Below are 27,500 nucleotides of genomic sequence, written 5' to 3'. Positions count from 1 at the left end.
TCAACCGAGACCCTGAATTTACGTTTAGAAAGAAAGGACCCAATAAGCTTGGTCAAAGAGTTAGATAATTCCAATTCCGATAACTTATACAGCAAGCCTGAGTGCCACGTGGTATCAAAGGCTTTTTTGATGTCCTTCCTTGTTTCCTTCCAAGTATTTGGAAAATGACAAAGCCAAAAACAATGATTGAATAAATGAGTTAGGCGAACCAATGGTTACCTTGGAAGGTGCCTGAGGCATTCATTTGGGATGCCGTCAATTCCACAGGCCTTTTTTAACTTCAGGGATTTTATTACTTTCTGAACGTCACATGGTCTGATCCTTAGAGGGGGGTTTTCATCCGTGGCTTCCAGCAGAGCTTGAACTCTAGCCGCCACCCGCTCCTCATGGTTTTCGTCGCACAGATCATGTGGCGTGAACTGAATTTCCAAACAGTCGGTAATTTCGTTGGCTTTTTCAGAAGGATGAAATTTTAGGCCAGAAGAACCATTAATAGCAGTTGGTGCCCTTGGTCCGTCTCTCTGAAGGAGAGATTTTGCAATGGGCCATATACACTGAGGTGTGACTTCAGCGTTACCTATTTTTGTTTCCCACCATTCAAGTACCTTTTTACGGGTCATTCGCCTGATTGATTTGGTGACCCAATTGACTGCCGTTTTACACGCTGGATCCCTGGTTTCTTGCCACAGTTTTCGTAGCCTCTGTTTATATTTTATCAAACGATCTAGACCAGGAAGATCGTTGTTTATGTCCAAAAGTGTAACTTTACTTGTCGACAGCCTATATGCCGAAGCAATAGAGGCTGCAAAGTCGCGTGCCGCTTTATCGGCTTCTACCCCCGAATTAATTTCTAGTTTAGGTGATATTAATTCAGAAGCGAGGCTTTGAAACCGCTCCCAATCTGTAAATTTTTCAATGGGTTCCGAAAGATTCCTAATTTTAACGTGATCCAGTATGTGAAATACTATTGGTAGGTGATCTGAATCCAAAATATCAGAGACGACGACCTCTGACATTCTGATATTTTTGTGAACCACAATGTCTAACACGTCACCATTTCCCGCAGGGGAATAATGAGTGGGGCACTGTGGTGCTGAGATTTCGAAATCACCCATATCAAATAAATCCATAAGTTTCAAACCTGAGGGGTTTAAAGCTCTGCTATTCCAAAATGGGTTCTTAGCATTCAAATCACCTGCCAAAATAGACTTACGTCTGAAGCTTAAGAGCTCAGTGATATCAGCATCACTCCAGGCTTTGCCTGGAGATTTATAAACAGCTGCAAGCAGCACTTCGCTATTACCAATTGGTATGCAGACCCCTGTCGCTTCTACTGAAACAAGGGGTGGTAGGTCTACATGGTTATGGGGAATGCCTTTTCTTACTGCAACGGCAGTTCCGCCTTTTCTGCCTGAGTGGCGGTCGATCCAATAAAAGTGGTAATTTGGAATAAAGAACCTCTGATGAGGTTTCAGATGTGTCTCTGAAAACAGGGCCACATCTATGTGTAGGTCTTGCAGCTGTTTACTGAGCTCATAGCGCTGCCTCCCAATGCCATTCGCATTAAATGCTATGACTTTGAGGGGCCTATGAACTCTAGTGGCCATTCTGTTTCATAAGGTTTAGAACAATTTTGGTAATGGCCATTATTTTGTCCTCCTCGGACACTGCACCACTGACCTCTGTCATAATCTGCTGTACTACTGTCACTACTCTCAACATATTGTCGAGAGACTGACCGTTTACATTAGTAGCCTGAACCAACTGACCTGTTTCTTTCTGTAGTGTAGGGGCTGGTACAATCTGCTTCTTTGTTGTGGCTGGAGCCACCAGAACATGGCTTTCCTGAGGGCGCTGATGCTGCTCTGCTGTACTGCCTCGGAGACACCTGGAGTTATGGTGGCTGAAAAGAACACCTTCCCCGTAATTTTGTACGTTCTCTGAACCTTCCTTCTCTGTTGTTCTTCTTTGGCATGTTTGCAACCCCGATAATTGGCGGGATGTGGCTTTTCTCCCTCTGCCAATCAGCAGGTGCAGCATACTGGGGTGGAGGCAGAGTTCTCCTTCTCTGGGCACTCCTTGTGTAAGTGGCCACCTCCGCACCACAAAAAACGTGGGGGCTGTTTGCAGTTAGCCCAAACATGGCCAAACTGCTGGCAGTTGTAGCACTGTGTGAGCCCGTTTTGTGCCTTATATGCCTCTACCCTGATGGCAATGTGGCAGAGGTTGATCAGTAGGAAGATTTCTTGGGACTTCTCAGTTCTGGGAATTGTAACAAGGAACAAGGGAAGGTAGATAGTATTTGTTCCTTCTGGAGGAGTCCGACAACTGGTCATTTGTTTGATGCTAATGACGTCAAACCCCAGACTCACCAGACCGTCAGAGATATCTTTTGCCGGAGTATTTTGTGGAAGGTGTCGGATAACAGCTTTGATGGGTTTCTCAGACTTAGGAAAGAATGTAAAGTATGATAAATTGTTATTTTCTAGGAAATTTTTTATGGCTGAGAAGTCCGCCATTTCCTTCGTGACAATTCTGGTCCCGCTCCTGGTGTTGTGGAACTCAAAATTGCCCGTGACTAGTTCTTTGACCTTCCTCTGCAACTGCATCAGGTTTGTCGTGGAGGTTAGTACAATTGAATGCGGCCTACCTGGCTTTTTGTCCGATGTCTGCTGTTCTCCCGACTTGTTGGCTGACTCTTCCACGTCCATTCCTGATGTCCTCAGGGGCGCAAAGAAGTTCTTTGTTTCTACTTCATTCTGGGATTTTATTCTAGGATCCCTGGGGCTAGGTGATGGCTTCGGTTTTTTAGTCTGTTCTCCTGAGGAGTTTCGCTTTCGTCTCCTTTGCTCACGAAATTCCTCGGCTGAATCTTCTTTTTCTTCCAGCAGGAGAGACTCTCGCATCTCCCTGTGGATGGCAGCATAGAGGCGCAGCATGGCTGTAAAGAGCGGTAAAGAGCGCCTTGCCATCGATGTGCTTACACAGCACTGTCCTCTCGGCCTCGGATTTCGTTATAAGTTTATTCCATACTGCGCCGTTTCCATTTATTGAGGGCGATGTATTGATAAGCTGCCCTATAGTTTGTAAGCCTTTGCTCAGTAAGTTGATATCTTCCTGGCAGTCAGGATTACTATTTCTCAAGTTTACGTGGTTCCTGTCAAAGGAAGCCACGATTGTATTCCACCGCGTTTCACAAAAGGTCGGCTCCGTCATTTCGTCCATTGCAGACGAGACGGCCACCACCTCCGATGCACTAGCCATGCACTGTACACTGGTAGCAGAGTAGTCAACTAGGTAGGCTGCAGACGAACACACTCCAAGTTAAGGTCACCTGAGACAGCTCAAAAACTCCTTCAGTAAGCGTCTCTCGAACTAATCTCACTCCTGCCAAACTTCCACCGCCTGGGCAAAATTTTTCAACAAACCGAGTCCAGCCAAATCGTCAAACAGACAATACATACATACATACATACATATACATTTGCGTTTCAGATTATTCACAAATGTGCACAGGCACAGAATATAAAACATGTCAACAAGCCAACAAGACATTGGAAACTTGTACATTCACAAACAAAATCACTAGCATATATAATCCATACTTGTCAAAAAAACACATAAAAAATGTTAAAAGAAAATACAGATTGCAGCAAATACACATACAATAGTTAAAAAGCAATACAAATTGCAACAAGTACACATACAATAGTTAAAAAGCAATACAAATTGCAGCAAGAATATATAAGCACAGCCAAGGACATAGAGTTAAATGAAGTGTACACTGTCAGACACCTCTTGACAGGTCTTGACAGAAAAGCAAGAATTCCTCAACAGTATAAGAAGGGTTTTGAAGCAATACATCCTTTAGTTTCTCAATAAACTGTTTTTTTTCTTGTACCAACTCAATTAAAAAATCAGGCAAACTATTAAAAAGCAGTGTTCTGGGATTTGGCACCGTGTACACATATACACGGTGCCAAATCCCAGAAGACTGCTTTCTTCATAGTCACCGCCGTGAAAGCCTCAAATCTTACACAGACAATCTCTCTGATCTCGTAACCTCGACGGATGGATCAACAAACGTATCTCTCGCCTCCTGATCTGATCAATTTTCGATCATTTTTGCTATATCGTCTACCGTCGTCGTTAAATAGCCCCTCAACCCAATACAAACAAACACAAAAAAGAACATACGTTTAATATCCCGGTTCGAGTTGGGACCGGAAGGACCTAATTCTTTCCATTACAAGCACTCGATCTACTCGATATAGCTCGATATGCTCGATATGTCGTATATTGGTAGCATTTGTTCACGATTTAAATGCGAATTTAACGTGAATTGCGTTGCTAATTTAATGTGGCTGTACGGGTTATTTTATATATGGTTCAAATTGTTGTCACAGTGAACAGGTTGAAGTGTCGTATTCGATTACACTGACTACTATTCGCATTACCCCTATAACGCTCTATAACGTTTCAGTTTACCTAAGTTCCCAGACGTGAACTTCCTTCTGTTCCGCACAGGGCACAGTGTACCCTTACGTCACTGTTCAGTTTAGAACAGTGTCTTCTTAAACGATTTGTTTGTGGGTGTGGTTTGGTTTCGTATATGTAATGACCTCATTTACGGCTTGTCCCTCTGAAGAGTAGCACGTGACAGCATTAACATGGTTTTTGAATCAATTGTAGCAGACTTATTAAATCGATTTCTTGGCGATTATGTGGAAAATTTAGATCACTCTCAGCTGAAAATCGGTATCTGGGGAGGTAAGGGAAGTGTCATTGTGACATTTTTATGCCATTGCTGTAGCTATGTGGTGTTTTTCAATTACGTCAGCCAACCAAAAAGCAACAAGACACTACCATTTGCTAGTTTCATGACCGATGCATGCTGTGTAAAAAGTGTTTTGTGTTTATTACTTTGTGTGTGTAACTGGAAGAGTGTACTCCCATGTCTGTGTGTTCTTTGTAACTTTGCAGGTGATGTGGTTCTCCAGGATTTGGTATTGAAGCAGAGTGCTTTGGATGATCTAGATCTCCCGGTTAAAACAGTTTATGGAACCTTAGGTATTCAAATTTTATATTAAGAATTGCAGTAAATTAATTAACATTTATTTTTGTTTGAAATAGCCTATTCATAGGCAAATGTGATCAATCATATTATGTTTAAAGGAAAAAATTGAAATATTGGCATTCTGCCAGTAAAATCATTTGGCTGTGTCCAGAAGAATTTGGAGACAATCATAGTTAACAGTCGTAATTCAGTATTGCTTCAGTTTAGATTACATGCGAGCTTGGAACTTCTTTGAGCAGTTTAACAGTTTCTGTAGTGAATCACATGAACAATAACTTTGTATGCCACCATTATTTTAGAATTGTTTTACTAGTTCCAGACATGAGTACAGTGTGAGAGTTAGACATAAGATGTTTTAAGTTTGCATTAATCTGACTTTATTGTGAATTGATAGGAAAATTAGTATTGAAGATTCCTTGGAAGAACCTATACAGTGCCCCAGTAGAAGCATCAGTGGAAGGTCTATTCTTGTTAGTGGTACCTAATCAAGAGGTGAAATATGACCCTATTAAGGAGGATAAATGGAGCCAGGAAGCTAAGAAAAATGAGTTGCAAAGGATTGAAGATGCCAAGAAACGGGAGAAGGAGAAAGGTAAGAGGGAACTGACAAATAATGCATTAATAATATTGTATTGAAATCATGCATTTTGGTTTACCTGAAGTTCATACATTTGTACATTGTCTAAATTTTATGTATTAGTTAGTTAGTTATTGGAGAGGGTGGGTTTCCCCATGCAATTAGACCTTTATTGATCCATTGTGCTTCCCTCTATGATTTCTACCAGTCTCTATATCCTACTGGTACTGGTGCTTACCATCAGTCCCGCCCAGCCAGCGAGACCGGCTCTACTAGGTGAGAGGTATCTATAATGCTTCCCCCATCTACCAGAGGTATTAGAGACTGCTGTTGGGTGGGAAACGTCCATAATTTGGCTCAGTGACCTCCTTTGGAGATATGAGGTTCTTTTACGTGCCATAAAGCTACGACACGGGACCCACGGCTTAAAGTCCCTCCCGGAGGACTTGTTCCCTGAATTTTTCTGCCCTTAAAAATTCGACGACCTCCGCAGGGTATTTGAACCCGCGTACTACGAGTCATGAGGTGTGAACGTTACCTCTAGACTACGGAGGCCACTTTATGTATTAGTATTTTCATGTATGTTTGTGTGGACACCTGTTTGAGATATGTACATTGATTTTGGAAGAAGTTTACGATATGGTGACCATGTTTACCTACTTACTTTGAATTTTACTTGTTTCTTCTGTCATAAGTGTGTTTACACGGTTTGTTAAAAAGTTCCTGTAAAGACCATATGGAGCAACACCAGCTGTGCATATGGATGTATGTGGAATGGCAGATAGTTGTGACTATAGCTTACAGATAGCAGGTTATTTCAGAGAGTACAGTTGACATTTTGTAGTCATACAACTGTTTGCGTAATTGTGTGATTTAGTTTTCTTATGATGTAATGTGGCTTTCATATAGGAGCAAGAACTCATGTGAAATATTGTGTAAAACAGCTGTAGGTACCTACTGGAATTTGTTGAAGTTTATGGCAGTGAGATGTAGAGTAAAAGAATGAGTGAATGGCACAGGCATTTCCAAAGTGCAAGAACTTCAACAGAGTATGATGCAAGATGAAGCCGACCATAAACTTCAAGAAACAATTCTTTGATGGTTCAAGTGAAAGACATTCATACAAATCGTCAGCTGACTATACGAGAAGTAGCAGAAGAGAGTGAATTATCCAGTAGTTCATGTTACACAGTTTTAACAGAAAAGTTTGTGATGTATCAGATCTTGGCAGGATTTGTTCCAGGGCTCTTAACTGAAGATCAAGGAATTAAGTTGGTTTTAATTTGTGAAGGTCTCCTGCTATGAGTGAATGATGAAACATTTTTAAAAACATAACTGGGGATGAGACTCAGGTCTGTGGGTATGATGTTGAAAAAGATTAAGGTTTTTGCTATGACAGTGTCCATACCTGCTCTGGCTACCACCCAGGCTCTTTTCCACTGGGAACTGGCATTCTTTCCTCGGGTGTAAAGTGGCCAGTGTGTGTTAGTTGACCACTCTGTCCCATCTGGTACTGAGGTTAAGAATGTCTCTTAAAAGTATGGTATGTAATTAAGCACAGAGACAACTTTACCTTTCATTCATTCATCAATGGCTCTACAGCCCTTTGTTGGGCCCTGGCCTCTTCTTCAGTTTCGTAATCTTTTTTACATGGACAGTACCTTGGACAAATGATTAGCCCATCACAAGGCCTCTGCCGGCATGCAGGACAATACAAACAGAATAAATGCACACATAAACATCTATGCCTTGAGTGGGATTTGAATCCATGATCCCAGCGTTTGAGCGAGCAAAGACAGTTCATGTCCTAGACCTCAGCCACTGTGATCAGCACATTTTACCTCTACTAGTTATATAAGACTGGTGCCTTATTATGTGAGGGTTGGACACTAAACAAGAAAGAGGAATCAGTCATCAATTCTTTCGAGAGGAAAATCCTAAGACGAATTTATGGACCAATAAAAGAGAATGGGATATGGAGAATAAGATATAATAAAAAAGAGTTATTCAAATTATATAAGGAGCCAGAGATCTCAGTGATGATAAAGCTTAAAAGATTGCAATGGGTTGGGCATGTACAGAGAATGGATAAGGAGCGTATCCCAAAGAAGAGAGCAGCACAGGATAGAGAGGAATGGAGGGGCTTGATAAGGGAGGCCAAGGCCCGACATCGGGCTGTTGCGCCGAAGAAGAAGAAGAAGAATAAGTTATGTATGCTTCTGTTGCATCTAATGAAATTAAATTTAACAAGCTGGATTTGAGGTTCTCACAGTGGTGATTGAAAATATGGTCGTATTGAATGTAATGCTGTGTAGTTCAAAGAGACTGAGGCTTCTGTAGCTGTAAAGAATTATATTTTGTTGTTCTGGGGATGTAATGTGATGTATTGTTGCAGGTGGTTACCACTGTTTTCAAGAAAACTGTTGCTACTCTGTAGATACAGACAGAATGTTTCTTGGATATGTTGGTACCACACTACATGATGTTACAACCCAGAAGAACATAATGTACAGGAGGATGGTGGTTTTTTTCATAGCCCATTTTCATTTCTTGAGAATAATACGTGTTGAATTATGAGATTGAAGTAGGTTATCATTATCTTTTTATTTACCAGAACAAAAACAGTTTTCTTACATTGTGCGGGTGAAATTTACAACACAAATTAATTGACTATGTTAACAAAAGAAAACTCATTATTAAGCCTTTAAAGCACATTTGTATGAAATGTGTTAACATTAAAAACTGTGGGTTGCGCCCACACAGTGTGTGTGTGTGTGTGTGTGTGTGTGTGGTATGTGTGTATAGATATGGATGTCAGCTAATTCCCAGAGTAAACAGTAATTATTTCTGTAAGCACCATTAACTAGTTNAGCAGAGAGGGAAGGGTGGAAGGGCAAGTATACAAGTGAAAGCAGTGGTGTGGGAGGGGTAGGGGAAGGGAGCTGGGGCAAGCATGGTTTTGTGTACGGGAGAGAAAGCAAGGTTAAAGGCTGGGCTCTAACCGTAAGCTGAGGCTGAAGATGGAGGCGATACGTTCCTCCGAAACGTCGGTTAACACCACATATACACGGTGCCAAATCCCAGAAGACTGCTTTCTTCATAGTTGATCTTTGTAATGCTAATGGATTGTGCTTCATGTGAGGTTGGAACTGAACTCACAGGTGTTATGCAGATGAAGTCAGTGTTCAGAAAGTTAAGACTGCTTTATTTTTTGAAAGAGTGCATCAGTGGAGAAGATGTGAGCAAGGACACAATTCATACCCTAATGTACAGCAAGATTAGAAGCTCTTTAAAAAATAGCATACATATAGGAATGAGTGCAAGGCTCTTAGGCATCTGAGTTCCCAGACAGTGTGTTGCTGTCTATGGGTGCTGTTCAAAAGTATTAAAACAGTTTGGAGCACATCAATTTCCTGTAAGCACTAAACGTAGCATAATTGCCTTGAAACTGAAATCAGTGATGAATCATAATGGAAAATACATTATATTTTCTGAAACATTACAGCACAAAACAAGAACGGGAATTGCAGAATCATTGAGCTCCAGTATTAATTGTTCATATTTTAAACGAATTTTGGGTTCTAATTCTGTGTTGGATTTCATGTTCTCACTGCACTAAATAAGAATATTTCTGTCTCCTGGAATAAAATTCCACGTAATCCAATGAAAGTCAGCTGACATTTTGGAGGAGCATATTGTCTCCTTTGTCAAGGTCGGAGAGCGTGCCAAGAAAGGAACCAGTGTGACAAATCATTGGATCATGTGGTGTTATATCGCACAAGACAGAACTACACAAATATTCATCTGTGCGAGTTCCCTTATAATATTTTCAATAAGACGGTTATATAATTACAGATAAACCAAAACCTGATGATACTTTCGTGGAGAAGCTTGCAACACAGATTGTCAAGAATGTGCAGGTGAAGATCACTGATATTCATGTTCGCTATGAAGATAAGGTGACAAAACCAGAACATCCATTTTCCCTTGGCTTCACACTCCATAATCTCTCTGTGCACACAACAGATGAGAATTGGAAAGCATGTATTGTTCAAGATGCAGCCACAATGATCTATAAGGTGAGAAGTCATATCCCTATAACAGGCCATGAAGGCCCATAAGGTTGTGAGGCATCGAAGCTCCCACATTTTCTCTAGAGAGCTATCTCACAGATGACAGTAAGGTTGGCAGCCTTACGTGCCGGCCACCCTTTATCCCACAAGATGGTTTCTGGTACTCATTTCTGTTAGAGGCTCAGTGGACCCTAGGGCCGTAGTGTGGCTGGAAGGATTAGGTCAGTTTAAAAAATCCACCTCATCAGTACTTGAACCCTTGACCTTCTAGCTTGTAGCATAGTGCCTCAACCAGCTATGCTACCACGTGCCCCGAGAAGTCATAACATATTTCATATACACTAAGGGCGTTGTAGTAACAGTGATTTCAATTTCCTCCCTGGAGGTGAGGCATGTGGAGCATGAACTTAACTCGTCTCTGGCTGAACTATGTGTGGAGCTTCAACATCACATCCATGATATCACATGGTGTATAAGCACACGCAAAGTATTTTAACCTGTCATTTCTTTCTGCCATCTCATAGTCCATAAGACACATCGATTGTAGTTGTATATACATTGGGTTTTAGCTGTGACTTATATTTCTTTCATGTGATATAATATTTGACTGAAAAGTAATGTGGTTAGAACATCCCATGAGTAATTTTGGGACACATATTATTATATTATTGCACTGAGACCAACAGTAACTCTTTATTTTGCTCTTTGTAAAGTGTTTCTAACTAAGGGAATATTTTTAGCATGCTGAATAGTTATTTTTTGTAAACGTGATCAATACAAAAACATACTGTAAACATCTATATTGTGTAATTAGTAGAATAGTTAATAATACAAATTCTACCGTCAGCGCAACTATAATTTATTAACCTATGTTCCACTACATGTTTCGACCCTTACAGGGCCATCCTCAGGTGTTGTGATTTACACATTTTCATTATTGAATTGTAAAGTGTGTAGTCATATTAAAAACTAGCTGTACCTGGCCATGCGTTGCTGTGGCAGATCGAATGAATTGCTTCCACTCCATGAGTATGACAACCTAAGTTTGATCTTCTGCGAGGCATTATTTGGATGAACTAAAGCAGATCGATTGCACTGAAGAAGAAGAAAGAAAGTTATAACAAAAACATATAAAATTGCAAAACATTAAAAAAGGAAAGAACACAAAAACAAAGAAACAAAAAGAAAATAAAAAATACTAACGAAATATTTCAATTCAAACGCAGATCAATCGACACAGCTCACTCCCACCGCCAATTGCACTGAAAAATAAGGAGAACAGTTAAGAAAACGAAATGAAGAACAATGAAAAATAAACTATACTCATGAAATGAACGACGTATAACACATTACAGTATATTAATATTGAGTACAATTAATATTTTAACAACCAACCAACCTGTCACAGGTGTGACATATGTCACACATGATTTTAACATCATAAAGTCTTAAAATACATTTTTAGTGAGTGACATATTCTTGATGTCTTTTAAATTGTTGCATTATTTATGTGTACTTTGATAACAAGAATATGTCGTGTGTTACCTATGTAACGTTGTTGTGGTCACGTGTCTCCTATTCCGTCTGACAAATAACTTCCACGTACGTCTCGGATTCAGCAAATAAGTTATTGAACGCTCACTTTTACACCAGCAAGTACAATTATTATCATGTCCAGTATCACCAAAAAACTCTTCAGAGCTGGACTGTTATAACCTGGTTTCGGACGCAATAGAGGCCACTTTCGCCCAGGGTTCGATTTTACGTGTTCTGTGCTCGTTGCCACGGTTATTTCTAGGCAACGATCTGTTGGTATTTGATGGACGACAGAACACCTTGTAGAAGTGTTTGGTTTCATCTGTTGTTACGCAACAGAACCACTTATCCTCTCATCTCCGGGGAAACGTGTTTGTTGTTTCAGCAATTCCTATGCAATGGCCTACTGTTATTGCATTTCCATGGAAGTATACTTTCCGGTTTCATCCGTTGTTACGCAATGGAATCTCTTATCCTATGCAACTGTTCTAGCGTTACTGTGGAAACGACTTCTGGATTCAGAACATGTGACACGTTTTTACCTGTTTTTACCTGTCATGGGTGTGACATCTATATAATAGGTACATAAAAAAATGCGCGTATTCGAATGCAATGTAGTATCAAAATTTCAAAGCAATCAGTGAAGAACTTTTGGAGATTTTCGTACAGGGACAAACGAACATTTACATTTTTATTTATATAGATAGTAGAACAATATTTTGCTAAACATACAGACTTTAAACATTTATATTATGTTGTTAGAAGAACAGAATTTTACATCATTCAAGTTAAATTTGTTATACCAAGAAACTGCTAAGTTCATCAGTAGCATCAGCAGCAGCGGCAGCACCACCACTGCTTTTGCCGCTGTTGCTGTCATCATCCATCATCATCATCATCATCATCATCATCCTTGTTTTATTTGGTTACAAGTGTTGAATGGTAGGGTGATATGTGAATAATGAATTGGCAAGGATGTGGAAGGAAGCAGTTGTGGCCTAACTTGAAGTGCCATCCCAGAGAGTTGATGGAAAGACTGAGGAAGACCATAAAAATTGTCAATAATTATGGACACTGTCCTGGATGAGACTAGGACCAGGTCCCTTTTGATTATAATTCGGAAGCTTTACTGATTGCTTGGTGCCACAAACTTGACAGAACAAAGTAAGAACATAAGCAGTGCTTTAATGACAAAGATGAGTGAGACATATTTTTAAAAAATAAAACAATATATTCTTGTAAGATTTAAACATGAATAATAATGAAAATTACATATAGTTCATTTTTGTATTACTACTGACTAAAAGTGAAGTTGTTTTTCTGTTTAATTAATCACCACACCATGTTTTTATGGAGTGGAGGTATAGCTCCACACTTTCTTAAACTTGGCACTAGATGAAGGTGAGTGGTCAATGTCATGGTCCACACACTGTACTCCAGGGGATAGCCCCCTGGTACCCCATTGGCTAGGAGGCTGCAAGGGTTGTCTGAAGCCGGATGTCGTGAGGAAGAGAGGAAACTCTGCACCTATTGGGAGTCAGATCCCAGTTCCACCTTTGTTTTCCAAGTTGTAGCCTGTTCATTGTGCTGGCTCCCATTGCTGTTGACCTGTAATTGTTAAATCTGTAGTGTTTTAATAAAGCTTATTTTTGTAATTGTGAAATGCTGCCAAATGTCCAAATGTTATAATACCATGTAAAACTAAGCTTCATATGTTCTGACAGCAGCTGTTAACAATATATATATTTAAATCATGCACATTTGGCAAACACTATATTTTTTAAGAGCTGATGCACTTTTGACCCTCATGTTGAATGCATAGAAAAGTAAGATAGAACAGAGAGGCTTTGAAGTTGAAACCTAGCTCAGTAAATAATTTTCTTATGAAGAGGAGGAGTTGTAATCTGCAATAGGTCACTGGACATGTTATTTTAATTCCTGGCTTTTATTTTAGGTCTTGAATCTGGAAGGACTTTCTGTGTATTGGAACCCCCACTCCATATTCTTCTCAGGTAAACCAGCTGAAGAAATGAAGAATTTATTTAAACAAGGAATTTGTACAAAGGTCGAGCAACCCAAAGGTTATAAATACAGTAAGTGAATGCATTCTTTTTTTTTTGTATTATCTGTTGTTAAGATAAATTTAAGAAAAATCACTTGAGATTTGAGGTTCTCACAGCAGTGACTATGAGTATTCTTGTCTTCAGGGATATGATACCATGTAATATGTTGGATACGTACCAACATTTTGAAGGAATGTGCTACCTTTATCTCCAGGACACAAAGAGTACTTCACTCTTCTCCTATAGGCAGCACATTCTGCTTGAACGTCAGTAAGTATGTAGCAGACTAGATATGGTTGGTCCCAGAAAGTGGCAGTATACAAGAAAAGAATATGTTACTCTTGCTATTTGAGATTCTTCAGCGGTGGTTATGAAGATTTCTGTCTTCTCGTATATAACAACATGTCTTTGTCATCATCATCATCAAAAGAGCCCTTTTTGCTGCAGCTTTCCCTAGATGTCTACCAGACTCATCTTTTCTGTCATGAATTAGACCATCCACTTTTCACTTCTTTGGATTTTGCAACAGTCATTTTTTTTAAAGAGCAAGGTCATTGGCCTTGCATCCAAACCCTAATCTGGAGGACCAGGTCTCTGTAGTTATGTCCCCCATGAGAAGGTGGCCCAGTTATACTCCCAGGCACCAGATTCCCTTTTTGTTGTCTTCTCTGACTTGCAGGGTATCACTGGAGGAGGTATTCTAACTTGCCTCCACATGGGGGCTATAACAGCATGCAGTCCATTGAAAGTTACTCAACTTGGAGGAACAGCTGGCCATAATCTTCTGGATTGAAGAATAAGCCAAGCAAGAAAGCAGCAATTGTTGCCTGCTTCATGCGGGTTTTATGCTTGATTTGTTTGATCCTGAAGATGGAGGCAGCATGTTGCTCTGAAACATCGGCAACTTTCAGTGAGCTACACAGCATTGTATCTTCACCATGCTCATGTTTCACATCCTGTTTTTTTATGTGTGTTTGTAAGTCAGATGATGTAATTGTGTGACTAACTGCGTGCTGCAGAATTCATCTTCAGTTGCTAGTAGTCGCTCAGTCACCTTAACAAAAGCCCATCACTGGCCTCTGCCCTGAGTCAGGTAATTCCAGTCCACAACCTCCCATTCTGTTTTTCTAAGATATATTTTTATATAATTCTCTCGTGTACACCTACGTCTTCCAATTAGTCTCTTCCGTTCAGCTACAATGCTGTGTACAGTTTTCCTCTATCCCATACATGTTACATGCCCTCCTTATAACCATTATTTTATTGCATTACACATTTACGTTATTTATTATAAGAATACAAGAACTCCCAGAGGAATGTGGGTGTACGATTATCATTCCATAGGGTAGTTAGTTATGTCATGTCATTGTGTTACCTGACGTACTGATATGTAGTGGCAACTGACATACTATGCCGAAGGATTTGGTTTATTATATATTTCAGCAATACTAAGCTCAGCATTGTAATACATTTTAGGCTGACTGGCATTTTCATCGTCACCGTAATAAAAACAGTGGATGAAAGGCTGTTTATCTTATGGGTATTTCTTCTGTCCTGGTTAAAGATGACTATGACATTGCCGAAAAAAATTATCAACACATTCACTCTTAACATTTCTTTATCCTTAACTATTGGAAAAAGTTCCACCTTTTTTCCTTTCATTTATCCCTTTTGTACCTTCCTTTTTTTGTTATAACATCGAATTTAATTACATTGTGGTTCATCAGATGATGAACACAGAGTGCTGCCTATGAAAATATGTGAAAAGTACATGTTTCTAGAGTAATAGCATGTGAACGGCATAGCATACACACATTATTAATCATCAACTCTGTCCTGTTGTGCATATAAATTCTTAGCAAGAAGTGTGGCATTGTATCTTGCCATGGTTCATCATCAGGACAGATGATACCTCTAGTCTGGTCACAAGAACAAATGTGCAAGAATTTATGTAAGAAAACTGCACACTAATCATGGTGGCATTTTTGTGACAGAGTCTGTTTATGATGCCATGAGTCACTGAGCACTGATGCTGACCACCTACGTGAGTGCTCAAACAATATGCTTTAACTGCTGGCTGAGCTCCATGTAAGAGTGGTATAAATTAAATTTAAACTATCTCAACATTTAACTGGTTACATTTAGAGTGACATGGTTTTCTTATTCTGTTTGTGTTATTTTCAAGTGCTTGGCCCAATAAATTCAACAGCACAGCTGCGATTAAATCCAAAACCTGAATACGATGGCTCAGATTACAAAATACCGAAAGTCAGGCTCAGTTTGGAGATGGAAAAATTATCAGTAGGTAAGTTTCGTTACTGAAGGTAGATTGGATCCTAATGTTTGAAATCACTGAAACATGAATTTACACGTAGTATTGTATATTGTAGTGCAAGAAGCTAATGTGAGGCATTGTTACTATGTTAAATATTTTGTGAATTATTTCTATCTGTAGCAAGAGAATATAATGCAACAATTAGGTGATAAAGGGAATTGATTAAAATTAAGAAGACTGGTCATTTTGATTTATTTCCTACAAATTATTAAGCCAGATCTGAGGTTGTTAATTCCTTATTTACATAGTGTAAATGTATAATACAACACTGGACTGTAATTTAATTAATGTTGGTCTCATAGGCAGGTGACATGGGTGTGCATTCAGATCCTAGTAGAGTCAGAATTCCTTTATTGCTTGCAATTGTAAATATGTTATAAATTATTACTGTTGTTGATACAACAAGAAGTTACATTTTATTTGTGGAAGTAAATCACTGTTTAAATGGGATCGCTCAGTCAATATAGTGATGGGCTACAGGGTAGATGGCTGGGATTCGTTTCCTGGCATTTGTAAGATTTTTCTTTTCTTCATAGTGTCCAGACTGGCCCTGGGGCACACCCAGCCTCCTGTCCAATAGATTCTGGGAGCTCTTTCCCTCTTTCGCCAGGAGTAAAGTGGCCGGGGTGTGAAGCTGACCTCTCACATCCAACTAGTGCTGATGTCCCCCCCCACAATATATCTTCATGGCATAATGCTTAATTAATTAAGCGCTGGGTATCTTTACCTTATTTATATCTTAAGTACATATTTTGTCTTCATTAAGTTTGTCAAAAATAGCCTCAGATTTCATGCCATCACCATGTTTGTAACTGTTGACTCATAAGCAGTGCTTTGTATAGAATTTGTATGTGTATGATCTGTCTCTGTACCAGATTGTAATTGCCTAGGTTGAAAAGTTCATTGCTTATCATCAGATTGAAAGCTAATTATAAATTACATGATTGCACACCACTTTGTCACATTGTTTTGCATTCTGCAAAAGGAAAAAAAGAAAAGTTGAAAAAAAAGAGAATAAAGAAGAAGAAAGAAAAGGAGAAATGCACATTTAAAGAAGGTGCATGTTTGTCAAAGGTCTGTTCTATTACTGTGTGACATTTTAGGACACTGCCTTAAGTGGCAGTGTTGTTGCTGCCACCAAAGAAATGTGTGTGCCTACAGTGTTGTTACTGGAGCTGCGATAGGTCAGTCATCGTAGTGACATGCTGCTGGGTTTGAGTCCCAGCAGTGGCAAGAGATCAGGCTCAAAAATGTTTGTAACTGGAAAATGGGCAGGTGTACTTGTCTAGAGGTGGGGTAGAAGCATGTGTTGATATCAGGAGCTGCTGTTTTGTTGCTTCTCTGAAAGTGAATATAGATGAATGTACCAGTTACATAATGCATGTTGCATTACTCACTTAGGATATGTTGTAAGTTGCATAATTGTTTGACATTCATATGATATGTGACTCATATGAGGGAGAGCTATGGCCATGTGTTGCACTATCTTGTTGCATAATTCAGAGCAACCTTATCTGGGCCTAGGGGCACACCATAGTGTAGTGGGTTGAGGCAGTGTGCTACAAGCTGGAATTTCACAGGTTCGATTCCCAAAAAGATCATTGGACTTTTCAGTTGATCTAATCCTTCCAACCTCAAACAGAAATAAGTACCAGGACTCTTCATGGGGGTAAAGGGTAGCCATTGCATAGGGGTGACAAACTCAGCACCATCTATGAGCCAACTGCCCAGAAAATGCGGGAGCCTTGACATCTCACAACCCTATGGGCCTCCACGGCCTGTTACAGGGATAGCTTTACCTTTTACCTTATCTGAGCCAAGGGTGGCCAGCTCCGTTGCTGCTATGAAATTATCTGTTTCACAGCCTTTCAAAATTGTTCAATTGGTTGACTTACCATTATTTATGATATAGCTACTGAAAGCATTATTTAGTGTCCGATGAACTGAGAAGCTGTTTGATTTGAGATTATCACAAGAATGACTATGTTGTTGCAATGTAGTCAGTATATCACCAGTATTTTGGAGGAACATCCATGAACTTCTGTTAGCCTGCATAACACATCCCAGATGAGAGTACTTGTTGTTTGAGAAGATGACTATGTGAAGGACTATGAGATGTCATTAGCACTTTGAGGTACTATCCAAGATTTCACTTGGAGGGTGATGAAAAACCTTGATCATGACAACCAGTACCCTAGCCAAGTTTTGGACTAGGTACCTCGTGAATACAATTCAGCCCCATTACTACTTGAGCCAATTGTTCACAGAATTGTAAACTGAAAAAGCTAGAAATATTTTCACATTTTCAGCCTACAATTGATTGAACGTGTTTATATAATTATTGAATTTTCAGAACCATTCTGCTTAATATTACTGCTTGATGTATGTTTCTTCCCCCCCAGCAATAAGCAGATTTCAGTATCATGACCTGATTGATCTGTTGGAGTCATTCGAAAGAATGTCTCGGGGAGCCCCATATAGAAAGTATCGACCATTTGTGAACAGTTACAGAGGTCACTACAAAGCATGGTAAGTGTTTTCATTGCAATTTAAGGTGCTCTCTGAGCATTTAGCCAAGGAACTAAGGAAGTCATGAAAGACCTCAGTTAGAAAAGCCAACCTGCAGGTCAAAATTTAAACTTGCTATCTCCTTAATACAGTAGGAATTCTGGCTGCTTGACTGTAATGTTCTCATGAAACTTGCTCTGCACTGAAGCTCACATATACATAGCTATTTGTGAGAATGATATTTTATGTTTAAGACAGGATTACGATGAGAATATTGTGGCATGATGACTGATGAAGACAGCCATTGCTTGTTAATGACTCAGTAAACAAATTTCCGTGACAGCGAATAAATACAGAACAATAAAAGAACTGTTGGAAACGGTGTTTTCTATTCAGTCTGACCTGAGGCTGAGGCTATGTAGTGAGTTGCCATCAGCAGTTGCAGTCAGTATTAGCTGATGGCCAGTGAGAGCCAGGGATGGCCAGTGAGAGCAAGAGTAGTCGGTGATGGCTAATAATGCCACAGGTTAGTTGAGGTAGTTTTGAGGTAGTCAGTGGCCGGTAAGGATGTAAGCAGAGGACATTGTTGTGACCCATTACCAGGCAATGGCTAGTGAAGCAAACTTAAAAGGCTTAGTGTGTGCTGTAGTGAGAAGTAGTAAGAGCATTGTAATTATTTGTATATATGATTTATAAGTGTTCAGTAAATCTAATCACCAATCCAAACCCTGTGTCTAGTAACTAACACGTGACAGTATAGAAAGATTTTACTGCTCAAAACAAGAGTGAGGGTAGTTTTTCACTGTAATTGCAGTTTATAACACTGGCAACCTTTACACAATGCACTAAGACACATTACTTACACCTTCTGATATCAGTTATTTTCTCAATGAACGTTTTTCTTGTGAATTGTATTAAAAAATTCAGTTATAGGCCCATATCTAGTTTTCCCATGGGCAGAATGAGGGAGAGAGAGATTTTGTAGAGAAGTTGATTAGTCATAAGATGTTAAACAGTTCTGTCCAGTGTGACTAGTAAAGATTATTTTATTTCATTCTTTCTTCCCTTACATGTTTCTTTCTTTACAGAGCATCCTCAGAGGGACATCAATACAATCAATACTAGTCACACTGGATGGAACTGTTTAATCTCTAATGATATTGTTAGTGTGACAGACCAGAATGAAACAAATAAAAAATAAAGTTGATTAGTGTTACATTGCCAACCATTACAGTTCTGCTGGATCAAGTAATTTGCATGCTGCTGTGCAAAGTGGCAGTTATCTCAAAATTCTTGATTTTTGAGGCTAAGGAATTAACATTTGAATTGGCATTGAGTTTTCTCACAGTGTGATCTCGAAAATGTAAGACCCACAGAAGCCTTATGCAAGTATGTGTCCATGAAGCTCTGTTGGCATTTCCAGACATGTATAGCCTGGATGTTGCTTGTAACTGTCTTCTTATGCAGTAATGTTGCTTCTCAAAATGAAGTTTGTTTATTTTTGAAGAATGAACTGTTACTGAATTTAGTGATTTAATCTTACGCAGATTTGGAACATGATAGAGAAATGAATGTTTGGTCAGTCTGTTCTCCTTTCCTTTGTTTTGATAAATCCACAGTACCCACCTAAATCCTAGTTTTACTCACTTATATCCTAAAGACGGAGGTAGAGGGTTCCTGTGCACACATTGACCACATTGTGCTGCAAGCTAGAAAACCACAGTTGTAACTTCCNTTTTACTCACTTATATCCTAAAGACGGAGGTAGAGGGTTCCTGTGCTGCAAGCTAGAAAACCACAGTTGTAACTTCTGCTGCTGGGAAAGTCCTAGATCTTGTAATCAAGTAAATTTGTGGTGATGAGTCAATGTCAAGGGCACAGTTGTATAAGTATAGGATATGACATTATGTCATGTTATAGGAAGTCACCACCATTTCAGAAGCAGCTATTGCCATGTTCAGTGGGTTATGATGATGGGAAATAGAAGCGGCTGGTTCAGGAGTATATGTATTGGCAAGCTTTGTTATTAACAGCACTAAACACTTGTATTCTAATATTATTGTGGTACTTAGGTTGACTGAATATATTCTTTAACTTCTTTCATATCAGAAATAAATAGTATATGATAACAGTTCTTGTGCCGAGATCTAAGATGAATCATTCACCGTAGCAAGTAAGCTCTTTTCTGTGAACTTTCAATTTCAAGGTTATTGGTTTTAAAATTTTTTTCTATAGGTGGCACTTTGCATACACTTGTGTCCTGGAAGAAACAGTACGTCGCCGCCATCGTAACTGGGATTGGGATCACATGGCTAAATTCCGTCAGATGTGTCGTACGTATGCTGAGGCATACAAGACCAAGTTAACTTCTCGTAAAGTGGCAAATGACCTGCAGGTGACCCTTGATAATTGTGAGAAGTTCATCGATGTGCGTAACATTGTTCTTATCAGGCAGAAGATTGAAATGGAGGTAATTGAGAAATATTTTTATGTTTTGAAGAAGTCTGCTGACTTAGTGAAAGTAGAGTTAAAATAATTATACGAGTGAGTGGTTCCAAACCTTATTAGTATGAAGCCTTATTTCTAGCTTTGGTTCATCAAAGGAAGGTCATATGGTACCCCAATAGCTTAAAAAATATTTTAATCAGATTTGAAACCTAGTATGACTGTGACAGTTTAAGAAGTCACCTCCAAGACGTGTTTATCAAATGTCTTATGTCTACAGAATCAATGTGGGGATTTGGGAAGGTTTTTATATATGTGTTCAAACAATATAACCGCCTCTGTGGTCTAGTGGTCAGTGTTCCTGGCTACAGATCCAGAGGTCTGGGTTCGATTCCCGTTGCTACCAGATTTTTTCGGAGAAGTAGCGTGTCTGGAACGGGGTCCACTCGGCCTCATGATGATAACTGAGGAGCTATTTCAAGGAAATAGTGGTTTCGTCTAGAAAACCGAAATTAATGGCCATGGGTAGTCATTGCACTGACCACATGACACCCTCTATCTGCAAAAGTTGGCACTAAACTTCGCCGACAAGTGGCAGTTGCTCGGTCGGTATGGTTTGCTAGTGGGCTGAAATCACAGAGTTCAAACAATATAATTGAATGTACTCTGGTTTTGTGGGTGATCAGTATGTATAGATCTTAAAAAAATATTATATTTTTGTTAAAGTGCATTTCATCATAGATGGTTAAGAGAAAGCATGGAGTTATCGCTATAGAACTTACTTTGCATTACAAGATCTTATAATTCAGTGGTTGGCACTCCTTTATTTCACTTATGAGGACTTTAATTCAAATCTTGACCAAGAGATCTGCTTTCCTGAATGAATATTTTTGTTTTCTTCAATTTCTCCAAGCAAATGCTGGGACAGTACCAAAATGGCCATGACCACTTCCATGATTTTTTACATTCAGCATTCACTCTTCAGGGCTATATAACCTTACTAGCCAACAACACATCATGAAGTAATCCAAGAATCAACTCTTCTAATCTTGTGACAGTTTACAATATTATATTTAACCTTTATTGGACGAACGTCATCATATGATGTCATTAAAAGTTAGGGCAGCTGGCCAAACGTCGTCATATGATGTCACGGATTCCACGCGTGTAAGGTTTTTTTACAATTAAATTAAGAATATAAATTGTTGTTCTATTTACATGATTTTTGGTCACCACCTTTATAAGGAGACAGCCTTCCTTCCTGCATGATCTAATGTAATCTAGCGATGTCATATGACGTTAAAAGTAAGGCCAAATGGCCGAACAACATCATATGACATCACGCATTCCATGCGTGTAAAGATTTTTTTAAAATTAAATTTAAAATATAAATTGTTGTTCTATTCACATGATTTTTGGTCACAACCTTTATAAGGTGACAGCCTTCCCTCCTGTGTGATCTAATGTAATCTACCGACGTCATATGGCCGAACGACCTCATATGATTTCGCGCATTGCACGCGTGTAAAGATTTTTTAAAATTAAATTTAAAATTAAATTTTTGCTCTACTTACATGATATATGTTCACCATCTTCATGAGGAAACAGCCTTCCCTCCTGCGTCATCTATGGTAATGTGGCCTTCATGTGGTACTGCTGAAAACATTCCGAAATGCAGAGTCCGACATCACACCTCACGCACTTTGTACGAACGCTAGACCGCTTCCCACGCGAAGAACACACATGACACCTCATTTGCGATTTAGAGGAAGCAGGCTAGTGATGTCGACGGGCTTCCTCTAATTGTTTTACTAACGACATGGCAGGAGGTCGACCAATGGACCTTTGAGGGCGAGGTGAACCCCCTCCAGCTTCTTCCACCATGTTGCACACAAGGGCGAGACGAAAGTCTCGATGTGACAGTTTCGCGCCACAGGATGACAGCAAGATGAAGCTGTTCAGAATTGTCAGATCCAGGAGATGGAAAAATAGTTTATTTGTCCATTTCCAGGTCCGACGACTGATGCTGTAACTGTTTGTCATTCTGTCCGCTTTGTCGACATAAGCAATGTGCGTGTTATAATCCACAACAACTGATGGTTTGATGGCATTTCCGTGCTCATTACGGAAAGTACCTTCTGCTGGAGGACAGTGCATGTTTGTCAGTATGTGTACGTCACGTTTGTCCTTCCAAACTAGTGCTGTCAAGTTCCGTCTCACCCTAACACGAATGTCACCTTTCTTCAGTTGAAATTGTCTTCGTCAAAAATCATCAGGCAAGCCCTTCCGATTAGGTCTGACTATCCCACAGCGCGTTATGTCCTTTGTCATCAGGTCGTTGAACAAGTCTGGTGACGAAAAGAAATTGTCCATGTACAGTTTGTGACCTACGCCCTCAATACGCCTGCATAGGTCCCTAACTGTAGCATGTGTCACTGTCACGTCTTGGCTGGCATGTTTCCTGTCTTTTCCTAAGTAAACCTTCATGTCATAGGTATACCCAGCGGCGTCACAAATTTTGAAGATTTTTATTCCGAAACATTTGTGCTTCTTAGGAATGTACTGTCTAAAAGCCACCCTTCCCTTGAATTTAACTATTATTTCGTCTATGGCCAAATGTTCGGAAGGGTTATAATATTTTTGATATGTGTCATTGAGAGTGTCGAAGATGGTCCGAATTGTCCATAGTCGGTCATAACTGTCGGCATTCCTGTCAGTTTCTGTACTGTTGTCTGCAAAATGTAGAAAACGAAGAATGTGAAGAAAACTGTCGCGTTTCATTGTGTTAGATTAGAAAGGCGTGGCAAATTGTTCAGCAGTCGACCAGTAGTCCTTTAGTGTGTCTCTAATGTCATGTCCCATTTGAATAATTATTCCTAGAAACAGAAACATCTCGGATTCAGTTACGTCAGTCCGCGGAGATGGTCCATCTTCAAGTCTGTCTAGGTACTGGTGGTAGTACCTATTCTTCTCTTCCACCAGCAGATGGATAATCCCCACAAAGTAGAGCATGAAAACGCAGAGAGGGGTGGAATCCTTATTCACGTGTGGAGTTGCAGTGATATTTATCCCCGCAGCTACACCGGAATAATTATTCACACCTCTCCAGCCACACTGGTCTGGCGGTCCCCAAGTTGCCGACAAAGGTGATGACCCTTCGTCCGCGGAATCAGAACTCCAACTTTCCTCGCCACTCTCAGAATCGGTTGAATAGCAGTCCGAATCTGTGTCATTGAACAGCTGTTTCTCAATTTCAGCATCAGAACTCCAACTTTCCTTGCCACTCTTAGAATCGGTTGAATAGCAGTCCAAATCTGTGTCATTGAACAGCTGTTTCTCAATTTCAGCATCTTCCATACGACATCATCGTGTGGCCATGGTGAACTATACGGCTCTCTAGCAGTGAATCTCCGTGCTTAGACCACGATAAGAAACCATAAATCATAACCTCGAGCCCATTNTTCCTAGAAACAGAAACATCTCGGATTCAGTTACGTCAGTCCGCGGAGATGGTCCATCTTCAAGTCTGTCTAGGTACTGGTGGTAGTACCTATTCTTCTCTTCCACCAGCAGATGGATAATCCCCACAAAGTAGAGCATGAAAACGCAGAGAGGGGTGGAATCCTTATTCACGTGTGGAGTTGCAGTGATATTTATCCCCGCAGCTACACCGGAATAATTATTCACACCTCTCCAGCCACACTGGTCTGGCGGTCCCCAAGTTGCCGACAAAGGTGATGACCCTTCGTCCGCGGAATCAGAACTCCAACTTTCCTCGCCACTCTCAGAATCGGTTGAATAGCAGTCCGAATCTGTGTCATTGAACAGCTGTTTCTCAATTTCAGCATCAGAACTCCAACTTTCCTTGCCACTCTTAGAATCGGTTGAATAGCAGTCCAAATCTGTGTCATTGAACAGCTGTTTCTCAATTTCAGCATCTTCCATACGACATCATCGTGTGGCCATGGTGAACTATACGGCTCTCTAGCAGTGAATCTCCGTGCTTAGACCACGATAAGAAACCATAAATCATAACCTCGAGCCCATACATACAAAAATCTCATTCACGTCTTGGCTGAACCCAATATCTGCTTCAAACATGCTACATGATGTCATGGGTGGCTAACCTTATATTGCGATGTTTCAAAATCGTTACAAACACAATGATTTGACTGCAATGAATGAACGAATGACCGATCTGGCAACACCATATTCCGAGAATTAACTCCTGTGTCTTTCTAACACATTACACAGCGAGCGATTTCAGATGCCTACAGTCGTGCATACCGACATGTCCCATATGATAAATAAGCTTCAACAAGAGACACCATTGAATGTGAAGTCGCCACAAGGACTTGCACTACCAAAATGCATGGTGCAGAAAATGTATTACACTGCTAGAACGCATGGTGCAGAAAATGTATGAATTTTGGGAAATTTTTTTTGGGGAATCAGTGTACAANTTGAACAGCTGTTTCTCAATTTCAGCATCAGAACTCCAACTTTCCTTGCCACTCTTAGAATCGGTTGAATAGCAGTCCAAATCTGTGTCATTGAACAGCTGTTTCTCAATTTCAGCATCTTCCATACGACATCATCGTGTGGCCATGGTGAACTATACGGCTCTCTAGCAGTGAATCTCCGTGCTTAGACCACGATAAGAAACCATAAATCATAACCTCGAGCCCATTCATACAAAAATCTCATTCACGTCTTGGCTGAACCCAATATCTGCTTCAAACATGCTACATGATGTCATGGGTGGCTAACCTTATATTGCGATGTTTCAAAATCGTTACAAACACAATGATTTGACTGCAATGAATGAACGAATGACCGATCTGGCAACACCATATTCCGAGAATTAACTCCTGTGTCTTTCTAACACATTACACAGCGAGCGATTTCAGATGCCTACAGTCGTGCATACCGACATGTCCCATATGATAAATAAGCTTCAACAAGAGACACCATTGAATGTGAAGTCGCCACAAGGACTTGCACTACCAAAATGCATGGTGCAGAAAATGTATTACACTGCTAGAACGCATGGTGCAGAAAATGTATGAATTTTGGGAAATTTTTTTTGGGGAATCAGTGTACAAATTTTTTGCATATATTAAAATCTGTATATTAGAATATCTGATTCTGTATTCTTTCTACATTAAAGGAGCGTTCATTTCGTTCGTTTATCATAAAAAATGTAGAAATCACACCATTTTTAGAAACATGCTTACAATTTCATTGCTCTAGAAGGGCGGGCATTTAAATAAACTCCATCCAGCTGCCCCAACCGGAAATTAAATGGCCCATCCGATAAAGGTTAAGCATCCTGTTACACTATATACCATATATGACATAAACTCCATCCTAAGTGCAACAATTTATTGTAGTACTTTCGTCTTGCTTTCTTCTACACTACACTACACTACACTACACTACACTACACATATTAAAGATAAGCAGCGGCATGCACACAGGGAGCCTACACAGAATAACACCCGAGCAATGCTGAAAACAAGAAGTAGCCACTGCAGCACTCTAGACATAGGGTGGGTAACCCTGAGAATTTTAAATTTTAAAATTTGAAAAAATTTTAAAGAAATTTTTAAAATTTGAATTGAAGATTTTAAAAGTGCCAGTTTATGAAAATCAAATTGACGTGTGTAAGTTAACAAAGATTTTGTACAAATCAGACAGATATCAGTGGGGAAAATTCTGATATATCGAAACCTGTTAGCAATGACGAAAAGAACAATTGGGAAGACTAGTTTTTTTAAATTTTAAACTACGTGCAGTGTAGCAGCTACGTGAGTGTATACACCTGATGATGGCCGTTTGCGGCTGAAACATGTAGTGTAGAAGAAAGTAAGATGAAAGTACTACAATAAATTGTTGCACTTAGGACGGAGTTTATGTCATATATCTTGTGACAATAGTTTGAACAAAGTTATATTTAGACTTCACATTTTATTTTAGAATAATCTTGTTTGAGGTTGGCTAATGAAGTCCTATATCACTTCCTTTGAAGTCAGGTTTATTTATTGTAAGTTTTGTCATTCTGCTTTCTTTCTGTGATTACCTTGCCATTTTCTATCTTGTTAATTTCATTTTTTTTATGATTGTTCTTAAACTAATTAGAAGGGACTGTAATATTGTCGCATATTAGTGACTAGACACAGGATTTGAATTGATAACTGGATTTGTTGGGCACTTATAACTCACAATTACAAGTAATTATAACACTACCACTAATCTACACTCTTAATCAAATCACTGCTCTGAACAGTAAGGCTTCTATGTCTTCACCAGGCATTGTTAGGTTATGGCTGCTAACCACATCTTCTGCTTCCATGTTCATGAGATTACCAGCTGGCTAACTTCTTACAAATGGTCCTCAACTGCCCCAACTGCTGGCTATCACTGGCTATCAGTTACCTAACTTTTCCCATCAATCCTCGCTGTATAGCCTTGGGACAGACTGCATAGAAAACACCATCTCTGACAGTACGCTCATTCTTCCAAATGTGTTGACAAGCCATTGCCTAATGATGGCTCACTTGTTTATTGAGCCATTACCATGCAAGAGACAATGTTTAGGTAACCTTGTCACAGTATATACAAATTGTAATTAGATGGAAACATAATACAAAATCTGTTGGATAGAGGCTGTGTGGGAGGCTGAGACTTGCAAGGTAGGATATTATTAAAATAGATCATAAAAAGGAAGACTGTGACCAAGGCGACTGGATTGGACTGTCTCCGGATATATTTCTGCTGTATCAGGTTCTATAACAATGTGGATTCTTGTCAGGTCAAGGGTTATTAATCTTTTATATCCATTTTCATTACCGTCATTTCCACCCATTAGTTCATGTTAAATTTA

At 39.6% G+C, this 27,500-nt stretch overlaps 1 protein-coding gene across 1 annotated transcript in view; it reads left to right on the top strand.

Annotated features, from left to right (window-relative positions):
* Positions 1–4,313: 4,313 nt before the first annotated feature.
* Positions 4,314–27,500, top strand: part of LOC111871223 (vacuolar protein sorting-associated protein 13) — a gene marked incomplete in the record, with an annotated part of 172,647 nt that continues 149,460 nt past the window's right edge. Inside the window, 8 exon segments of the mRNA XM_023864160.2 lie at positions 4,314–4,770; positions 4,984–5,070; positions 5,472–5,669; positions 9,510–9,733; positions 13,218–13,356; positions 15,512–15,631; positions 18,064–18,190; positions 20,405–20,639. Of these exon segments, the coding sequence (XP_023719928.2) occupies positions 4,671–4,770; positions 4,984–5,070; positions 5,472–5,669; positions 9,510–9,733; positions 13,218–13,356; positions 15,512–15,631; positions 18,064–18,190; positions 20,405–20,639 (1,230 nt within the window).

This window comes from Cryptotermes secundus, unplaced genomic scaffold, assembly GCF_002891405.2.
Source record: "Cryptotermes secundus unplaced genomic scaffold, Csec_1.0 scaffold649, whole genome shotgun sequence".
NCBI classification, from domain to species: domain Eukaryota; kingdom Metazoa; phylum Arthropoda; class Insecta; order Blattodea; family Kalotermitidae; genus Cryptotermes; species Cryptotermes secundus.
The sequence above is the reverse complement of the archived record's forward strand: the minus strand, read 5'-3'. Positions and strand labels throughout refer to the sequence as shown.